A 10,289-nucleotide genomic window follows, 5' to 3' on the forward strand; every position below is an offset into this window, starting at 1 on the left:
TTAAATTGGTTTAGTTGACCTTTTCAGCTGTTAGACATCTTTCTTTTAAAAGCAACCTGCTGGTGCATGCTCAGTGAAGTAAAAAGAAAAGCATTAGTGACTCAGCAACACAGTAGAGAACATTTTCTTTCTTTGCATATGGCAACGTTTGTTTTCAAATAAATGTGTTTTATATTGTCTGTTATGAAGCTCTAAGGTTTAAAGTTATGCAATTGCTTCCTAGAGTAATTCAAACTACACTCAGAAAAGAGTTTCTGAGGCTGAACAAAAAAAGTATGGAAGGAAAAACTTCTCTCTTAGTGATATAAAAGGCTTTGAAATTGTACATACAGATTGTTTCCTCTTTCTGTCATAGAAACTTATGATAAAATAATGTATTTAAGACTGATAGACTGATTTGCCTAAAATAGATCGACTATCAGAGACAACACATTTGCCCTCCTTATGACTTACATAATTCTTGCACAAGCGTTTGAAAGTGTAGTATCTAGGCTTTCTGTAACTAGGTGTTGTCCAAACATGGTTTTGTGCTGTTGTCTTAACTACGCTGGTTCAAAAACTGAGCTTTCTGAAACTACTGCAATCCTCAGCCGTCCATGGTCTGTTAAAGTAGTTTAGGAAAAGCTTAACTTGGAAGCTTTTTCTCTCCTAGTCAGGAGAACTCTTGAAAAAAGGAAGATGGGAAAGGAATTTGTGATTATCAGTCTCTTCATTCAACCATTTAAGACTTTAAAAAAAAAAAGTCGGGGGAGGGGGTAGCCATGAAATACCAAACTTTTGAAACTGTGAGTCAGCAATGTTTAAAGCGGTTGTTATACTTAAATCTATTCCAAATGTTTTGCTATATGGGGATTCCTCCAACAGTTTAGTTAAATAGGAATAGAAAGTATGCATTTCCAAAAGTAGACATGAATTTGCCTTGAAATGAAAAGTGAGTAAGAACAGCTACATCTGTATGCTCAGAAGAAGTTTACAACAAAAATTAAATTTCCATCGCCCATATTGGTAACATGAGATTACAGAAATGTACCTAAAACTTAAGTTTGTTACTTTCCTCATGGTTTGGATTAGCAAGACTTCTAACTGGATTTAGTGGATAAACTGGCCCACCAAAATTTATTTGCAAGCTTTTTATTTTTTTCTGTCCTTACAGAAGAACGCATTGCAAGAAATACATACCAGGCAGTTCTGTTAACATTAATCACATTTAGATACAGAAAAGGGGGATAAATTTAACAAAACTCTAGTTGCATAAGAAACGTCAAACATACCTGCTTCTCCTTAGCAATGCTATTTTGAATTTAGCCATGGTACATGAGAATTATTAATTAATGGTAACGTGATGAAGTTGCAAGTTCAGGTTTGCACAGAGAAAATTTCTATAACATGATACTTCATGATACAGTACTGTAATATTAGACATTGTATTTGTTCCAGATAGCAGAACATTACCAATTTTGAATTCTGTAGAGCTAATGTAGACAGTCAGTGAAGTGATTAATTTTCATTTCTCAGGAATGCAATATGTCTTTTATTTAAATATTAGTTATTCTCTAACTAATTTGTAGTTGATTTTTAAACTAGTAAAGCATCTTTATATATTACTAAAATTTCTTTTTTAAGCAGACGGAGGCAACTGGAATTTCAAGAACCTCTTTCGAAGAGTTTATACGATTCTAGTTTACTGACACTGAAGTAGGATGGGATTAGATAGGATTTGTGGTGAGGGCAGTTCTTAAAATGGTACTTTTCTTTTTTAAATGCATTGAACAACATGCAGTGAAAATAGGTGACTAGAAGGAAGTATGTGATAGAAGCAAAGTAAATTGTTATAAGATGGTGGTCCCATCTTCTGTATTTTATATAGTGATATATTAAGTGATGTTTCATATTGTATATGGCCATTTAACTAGAATAATCTGTTAAAAAATAGTGTAATCTGAGCTCTATATAAGACTGATCTTGCACCCAGTTCCATTCATGAAGTGTTCCAAATTTATGTATGTCATTAAATTCAGGTGGACACCCTAGAAACACTGCATTTTGCTTCAACAGATTAAGCTGAGGATTAAGACCCTAAGTTAACGTATCAAATAGTAGTGATTGTAATTTGAAAAAGTAAGCAAACCTTCCGTATTAAAAGTGTTTTGAAGGTTGTAAGTCAAAGTACTAGGCAAGGTAGTAAACACAAGTATTAAGTTCACCAGAACACAGTAATACAAAGTATGATTTCATTGAAATAACCATGTATATAAGACTTAAAAGAAGTGTCAGTACAGCTGTACATGTACTGAATACTGAGTTTCCTTTCTAACCCTCAAATAATTCATTATCTGAGCTAGCAAATTTATCTCTGTAACACAGAAAGATTGGGTTTCTTTGAATTTGTGTGATACATAGGTTTTATGCTGCAGTAGTGGGCCCAGCTCCCTAGTGCACTCTCTCCCCACGACTTAATGAGGAGTGGTTTATTATTTCAACTTTTTCAGTTTGGCACCTATGTTTCAGATGCCACTTACTTGTGAAGCTATAGGGGAAAAAAACCAAAAGAATGCAAAACCAGAGTTGTAAACCCAGAATTTACAATCTTCTAAAACAGTTTTCCTCTCCAGGTGTTGGCACTGGTGGGCTTCTCTCTCCTGCTAGACCTTAAATCTGACCTCTTTTTCTGTAGTAATTGCAGAAAAAATGTATCTTTTGTCTCCCTTGCTGAATAGGAAAAGAAGATAAATGTTTACAGGCAAGGAGAAAGACTGTGTCGCCACAGTCTCAGGGAGGTTCAAGATGAGATAATAATTTCTCAAAATTTTTTCTGTTACAGCATTCTGATTTGCAAGAGACAGCTCACATTGTTGCAAGTATTTCTATAGCACCATATGTAAACATGATGGTGACAGTAAATAATCTTGTAAAATCCTTGCTGTTAGGCAAATGAGTATTACCTTTATAAACCAAAGAACTAAGAAGTAAAGCAAAGTGAGTTGTTATACACCAGGCTGAGCAAACCAGTGGCACCTCCCAGATTGCAATTTAAGGATGCCTTGTTCCTAATTCTTTTCCTATTATACCAGCATGCCTTGCTAGAAGGGCAGAATATTTATAGTTTCAAGAAACATTAGGTATAGTTGTAAATGTTCAGCATGACAGAAAAAATTGCTTATACGTTAAAACTGGACACCGTGAAGATAAGTAACGTGAAGACAGAGGCTCCTACAAAGATTTTTGTTTAGTATCTTGCCTAAGCCTGCTAAAAATTCTGTAGAAGTTAGAAAAGACAGCAGAGTCCTTTTGGGTGGCATTCATCAGCCTTTTTCCAGGAGGCTGCCCTTGCCCTTCACCGCTTTCTCCACACTTTCAAATTCCAAAGCAAATTGTTCCTACCTAATCTGTAGGTGTTCTGATACCATCCATTCTTATAATAATGAAACCTGTGGGAAGAGAAATAGTATGTGGCTGTATAAAAATCTTTTTGCCACAATGCCTGTAAATAATAAGGCTGAATAAAATACCCTAAATGATCTTAATCTTGCTATTTTGAAATTTTGAGTGTAAGAGTTCATAATGTGTATTTTTTCCTATATTTTTGGTAGAAAATTATCATGTTGGTTTCCTAAAGGGGAAGAGCAAAACTTAAACCCTATTACTTACAGATTTTCAGCAAAAAGGTTTTTTATTTATCCCCAAAGGTGTCCCTTGAGACACAGAACTACTATTTTGAGACATTTCGTCTTGCTGCTAATCACATGGGTTTACCAACAGTAGGGGGAAAATAAAAAAAGAGTGTATCATAGGAATTGTTAGACAACCTTAGCATATGGATTGCTGATTTTCTTTTCTTTCTTTTCTTTTTTTCCCTGTGTTTCTTTTTAGAGTAAGCCTTATTAGGGTACAGCAGTGTCTTACTAATACTTACATCTTGCAAGCCTTCTGCACATATATTCCCCTTCAAACCTGTGTGAGTTCTGAACACCCATTGCTTCCAGACTGGTTTCTTCTTTATGCCTCCACAAACATTCTTGTTTCCTCCAATGCTTCCACAAACATTCTTGTTTCCTCCAAAAGATTTAAACGTTTAAGTTACAGTATTTTTTTATATATGCTTACGGACTATAAGCAAGCAAGTATATCTGAATAGGAAGATAGATGGAAATGTAGGTTTTTGCACATTAAAGCATACTTCTTCCAAACACAGCAGCTGTTGTAAATGTCTCTCTAGGTCAGTGTGTGCTACTGGTATGTTTGCAGCTTCCTGTAAACAGAAAACGTCTCATTTAATAAAAAGGAATTTGTAGTGAACAGACGCTTCAGCTGTGCATTTTAAACCATTCATTTAACTATTAAAGTATAACATTCCACCAATGTAGTAAAATGCAATACTTGAAAAATTCTAATGTCAGAATATGAGGTTTTCCTGTAATTTTTATTCAGTATAAAATATTGAAAATGTTATCTATCATATTCTTTAATTTTGTTAATTCTGTAGATAAACCAGTACTCTAGTTTTGCCAGACTTAATGAAAAATACTACATACAATGGTTGTATGTAATACACCAAGATACAGTCATAAATTGGTTAATAAAATTTTAATGCCTTAATTTCTATTAACATGATTTTTCTTAAATTGATTCAGTAGAGAAGCACTAAACTGTAGAAATGCCACTCTGTTAAGCAATGTGCATAGTACAGTTATTCACAGTCACTATGAAAGAGAAGACTAAAGCAGTCAGCACTATTTCTGGGTGTCGTGAAACAAAAAGTGGCTTTATCCTATTGGAGCTGATCCCAAAGCACATTGCAGATCTTATGACCAGAGAATTAAGGTTAAGAAGTCTGTTCTTGTCAGCTTTAACTTGGGTCAAGGGTATTGTTGGTTAATGTGCTTGGAGTTAAATATTAGCTCTTTATTTCCCTTAGGCAAACTGGAAGTATAGTTTATATTTAAATTCTAAGCAGTGATTTTTCATTATTTTTTCTAGCATAATAGCTAAAACCTCTGCATTTGTTTTGTTTTGTTCTTTGGTTTTTGTTTTCTTTTAAGGTCGCTTGAGTTATCCACATCCAGGGACTGACAATCTTCTGATGTTAAACGGTAAGTGCTAATCTTATAACAGTTTCTAATTATCTCTAGCTTAGCTTAAATCTGACATGTTGGTATAAAATTATGCTATTATATTCTGTTATTGAATTACTTGCCTCTAGTCTTCAACACTGATGGGACTGTTGCCATTTTTCAGACATGAATGGCAAGAGCTAATCTTGCAACAGCCTTTCATTATATCTAGCTTATTTGAAATCTGAAATGCTCATAACGATGTACTATTCTTTTTTGTTCTCAAGCAAACCGGTGGCATGTTCTCCAAAGATCTGCTAGAAATCTATTATACAGAAACAGGAATTAGAAAAATAAGAGGGCCAGAAAGGCATGTTTTTCTATCTTGTGTAAATAATGTGAAGTAGTGTTTTATTTTTGTTGGGTTTTTTGGAACTGGCTTTGTCAAGTAAGTTTCTAACTGCGAAATATGCTGAAGTTAGAGTTCATGTTCACGTTCCTCTCCTAGTAGGTCAAACTTCATGAACATCTGCTACTCAGTGAAGGCATGAACTTTAGCCTTTGTTCAAGGCTAAAGAAGGAAGCAAAGCTTGGTAATCCATCTAAGTCAATAATAAATCGGCGGGGGTTGCACACAAATGTTTTCTACATTGGGAAAAATTAGAGCTGTAATGCCACAGCTTCTCTAGATCAGAAAACATGGAAGCTGTTGTACACGAAGCAAGTACACTTTGGTCTTTGACTTGATGGGTCTAGACATTACCAGTAAAGACCTAATTATTAAAAAATACAGTCAGAATAGTTATTTCAGGTTTGTGGTTCTGTGGAGCTCTGTTTTTTTTAATTGCCTTACCCTTCTGCACAGTCATTTACATTTGCGCAAATGGATATAAAATGTAAGAAATATCTAACTTGCTTTGTGTAACACTGAGTAAACAGTTAAAATTTTAAGGAAATTCAGGTTTAGCTTTATACCTAGTAAAGGAAAATATTGCACAGGAGACATTTGAAGAATTAGGTCCTTTGGTATTGAATAGTTCTTTAAGATAATGGAGTAGCTTGAAAAGTGAAAATAGCTACTTAACTATTGAAATAAATTTAGTGTTTAGCCCACACAGGCCATAATCCTGATTCCTGTACATTGAATATCGATGTGCTTGATATTACATTTACAACAGTTAACTTTCTGTATTTAACTGCAACTGTAAGGCCTATTCTGCAAGCTGGTTTGTTCAGGTAGTATATTTGCAATTGTCATTATCTACTGATTTATAATGAAGTGTTGGATGGGAAGGTATTAAAAACTAAGCAGTCTTATGAGCAGCTGTGAAATATTTCAACGCTATCAGTGTAAGAAATTCATATAATTTTAATTCATTTGTTTTAATACTTAGAATGGTGAGCTGCTCTCTTTAGAGTTTTGCGTGGTCAAAGAGCATGTGGGAAGCACTGTTACACTATGGAATATCGAGGAAAAAGGGGGATTGCTGTTACCATGGATGTTGGAAAAATGCGTCTCACTGGTACCAGTCTATCCTGAAAACCTCTGAAAATAGAGCTGGAATATGCACTGAAGAATATCTTGTTTTTTATTAATGCTGGCGGGGTTTCTACTGTAGTTTGGAAGGTAGCACTTAATGTGACTGCTTTCCTCTTTGAAAGCTACAGTATTATTTCCCACCTTCAATAGGTGGGATAAAAATAACAATTTGAGTATCTAAAAGACAGGTGCTGCAACACCTAATTTTTAGGTATGCCTTTAGAATTTAATTCAGAGCCTTGGTTTAGACACCTAAGCTCTACCATGTTCCTGGAGAATCTGGTGTACCCGTCAGTGCAGTCCAGTGCAATCATGTATACCGTTAAGAGCCATTTCAGGTTCGAGTGTCTGAGCTGCAGCTCCTTGCAGCTCGAGAACAGAAGCACTGGGAGCGGCTTCTGGGACGCTCCAGCAGCTCAGACTCTGCACAACCTTTCTTTCTTAGCAAGAATTGAGGGGCTTCCTCCAAATGTGCGGTAATGAGAATTACAGCTTGAAAACTTGCTGATAAAGTTGTCGACTTCAGTTTCCTTCTCTGCCTAATAGGATTCAGGCTAACATTTCCCTGTATCCCTGTAATTGGTGCCTTGGGGGGAGGAATAGGGAAGAGAAGAGTTGGTAATCCAAAGACCCACATTTGTCCCTTACTTTCTCAGTAAGTATTGTAGTTGCTACAGGAGCAGGAATTACCAGACCTTCATGAAAGAAAGGCACCATTTTTAAGGATCCTGAGCCCATCTGTGTGTGCACTAATACTTAACACTAGATCATGACCCTCACTGGATTGTAGTTGGCTTGATTTTAGTGGACTGGTATCTCTGGATCCCAGTAAGATTCTGACATAAGCCAGGCTGGAATTCCTCAACCCTTTTAAGACTAAGCACTTCTAGATAAAACTTATTTTCAGCTAGTATTTCCTCTTCTTAAATGATAGATCTTTTCCAGCTCATTTAAAGTGTACTTACTGAACTGTACCTAATATTAATATTTACAGTTTTCATTATTTAAATTAATGAAATGAAAGCTGATTTATGTGCTTTAATAAATTATATATGTGATAATTATATATCTTTTTCATCTCAAGCTGTTAAAAAAGCAATGCATTTTTAATGACTGTTATCTCTCAAAAGTCAAAAAAAGATACTTCAGAATGGGTTTACCTGACTACGTGTTTAATTGTCAACTTAGAACCTTTCTGTAGCAAGTCGTAATGCAAGGGGCCAATTTGTTGGGGGGTAGGGTGGGTTTTCCCCATTATAGGCTTCACCCCCCATTTATAGTTTTAATGCATTGAATTTTTTTAATGGCTTTTGAAACATAATACACCATTTGATTAGTTTAGCAATGCTGATTAGACTTTCCATCTTAAAGATACTATAGCTGGTTGTGCTTCTTAGAAGAGGTGGTTTACTTCAAAGAGAAGTTATTAAACTTCCTATACAGGAATTGCTAAATGAGTTTCTGTAGTCTGTTAGGCATGGCAAACTTGAATTGTCATAATGAACTCTTTCACCCTTAAAATTTATAAAGATGTGATTTCTAAAGAAATCTTAATAGAATTTAGGCACCCAGATCCAGTAGAATAAAATGGGAATTAGGCACCTACCTCCTTTAGTCTAGACTCTTGGGAATTTTTTGCCATAATTGTTTATGGATTTCTTACAATGACAAGTATTAATGAAGAAGTTTTCATTACTTCACTGTCACCATTTGATCAGTAAATCAGGAATGTTAGTGATAAATAGTATTTTATCTTACTTTCCATCATAAATTTCATCGTTATCTTTAAATACAGGAAGCTTGCATAGTAGTTTTTCCTGTTATACTACATAATATTTTGAATTCAGCTCAGTTGTTCAGTTGAGTTACTTAAGTATGTATGTATTTGATCTCTGGTATATATTTGAAATATGTGTCTGAATAAAATAGAAATGATACATTTACTATCTGTGTGATAGCATTGCTCACATAATGTGCAAAGTTACATTTATATTGTCTTGATGTTAGATAAATATGCACAAAAAGTGTATTTACTTCTGTCTTTCATATATCTACCTCTGGGCTGATTTAAGCTGCAGAAAGGGGGTTATTAATTTTTTTGACAGGTTTAAGCCTTAGTATGCAACTTCAGGGATATAGAAACAGGTTTTAACTGTAAGGGAATGTCTGTTATATATACAGCACTCTTAATGTTGGAAGGTTTCAATGTTATTGAACTTCATTTTTATTGGGCATCATTATTCTTCTTGTATGTGTTGCCTCATTTATATTTTCTAGAATAAAAGTATATCTCTTGTTCTTTCTCACTCATTTGAAGCCTTTCAGAGGTTTTGGCTAATTAAGATATCCAGCTTAATAGATTAAAAGATACAAAAAATATTTCTGTATGACTTACTCTTTGAACAAGTTCAGGAAGGAAGAAGTTTAATCTCTTCTTTTTGTTGTTGTTGTAAATCAATTATTTGCCTGCAGTGTCTGGCCTTTCCCAAAGGGCTGTCTCCCCTGCAATTATTTATCTAAACATATGCACTACTTATGTAGAGAGAGAGAGATATATATTAAATACATATATATAAGCACTCTATGTATCGCTAAATCTATAAATAAATATATATAATGTGTATAGTTATACAGACCACATGCTCTGTAAGCATATGTGCTCTGAAAGGTGTAAAATATTATGTGCATGTTATTTTAATAAATATAGAAATACTTCTGATTGAAACTAATATCTTCAGAAAGAATAATCTCTGCTTACAATGTACTAAAAGTTTGATTCAGTGGAACTGTTTTCACAAGTAGTATCTGGCCTTTGAAAGAAGTTTTTATATATATGTATATATATGTGACGTGGAGAGATTAAAATTCTGAAGTTTCATGAAGATAGGATATGTTTGCTTTAACATCGTATTTTTAGTAACAGTAAGACTGTACGTACTGTTATTAAAACAACTGTGGTCTTAAAGTCTGGATAAAAATAGGAAAAAATAACGAGTTTTGCAAATCCATACATTTTGATGTTAATGATGACATTTATTGCAGCAGTGCCTACAGATTGTCTTAAGAATGGGATCGCATTTTTCTAGACACAAAGTGGCAGAAAATCCCTGCCCAAACCTGTTTACAATCTAAATGGAAAAGACAGATAAACATCAGGGATGGGGGTTTGCCATAGAAGTAAAGTAAATAATGTGACAACATCAAGTACAGTTATTTTCCCATTTTCTCTGATTTCATTGTTTTGCTGAAGCAAAGAATACACATATAACTTTGGTACATCATTGTAATTTCCATATATATAAAATACTGCAGCAACTACCCCTTTAAGCTGAATTGCATTGGGGTTTTTTTAGCATTTTAATAACCCTTTTGTGTTTCTCCTTAAAGTGACTGTTTATTTTTAAATGCACAAAGAAAAACAGTTCAGGTGTTCTGTAACAGAATATTTTTATGCATATCAGCTTGTCTTAACTGTGAAAATATAAGAAAATAGCTGAGCTGTTTTGGTGGGCAAAAAAGGAGCAGAAATGGCAGAAGAGAAGAAAAATTACTAAGGCTTTTGCCAAAAGATGCTTATTAACATGCATTTGTATATTACTCTGTGAGAGAGAACATGGCACTGCAGTCATTGCTATGGATGTGATGCACTGGTGTTTTCCCTGGTTACTCTAGTTTTATTTGGGGGGAGGGGGGGAAGG

At 34.4% G+C, this 10,289-nt stretch overlaps 1 protein-coding gene across 1 annotated transcript in view; it reads left to right on the plus strand.

The window, feature by feature from the left end:
- CPEB2 (cytoplasmic polyadenylation element binding protein 2) overlaps window positions 1–10,289 on the plus strand; it is a 56,750-nt gene that overhangs the window by 20,440 nt on the left and 26,021 nt on the right. Inside the window, exon 6 of the mRNA XM_010576883.1 lies at window positions 5,040–5,090. Coding sequence (XP_010575185.1) covers window positions 5,040–5,090 — 51 coding nt within the window. The remainder of the gene's footprint in view (window positions 1–5,039; window positions 5,091–10,289) is intronic.

This window comes from Haliaeetus leucocephalus, unplaced genomic scaffold (assembly GCF_000737465.1).
Source record: "Haliaeetus leucocephalus isolate CR32 unplaced genomic scaffold, Haliaeetus_leucocephalus-4.0 Scaffold545, whole genome shotgun sequence".
Lineage (NCBI taxonomy): Eukaryota > Metazoa > Chordata > Aves > Accipitriformes > Accipitridae > Haliaeetus > Haliaeetus leucocephalus.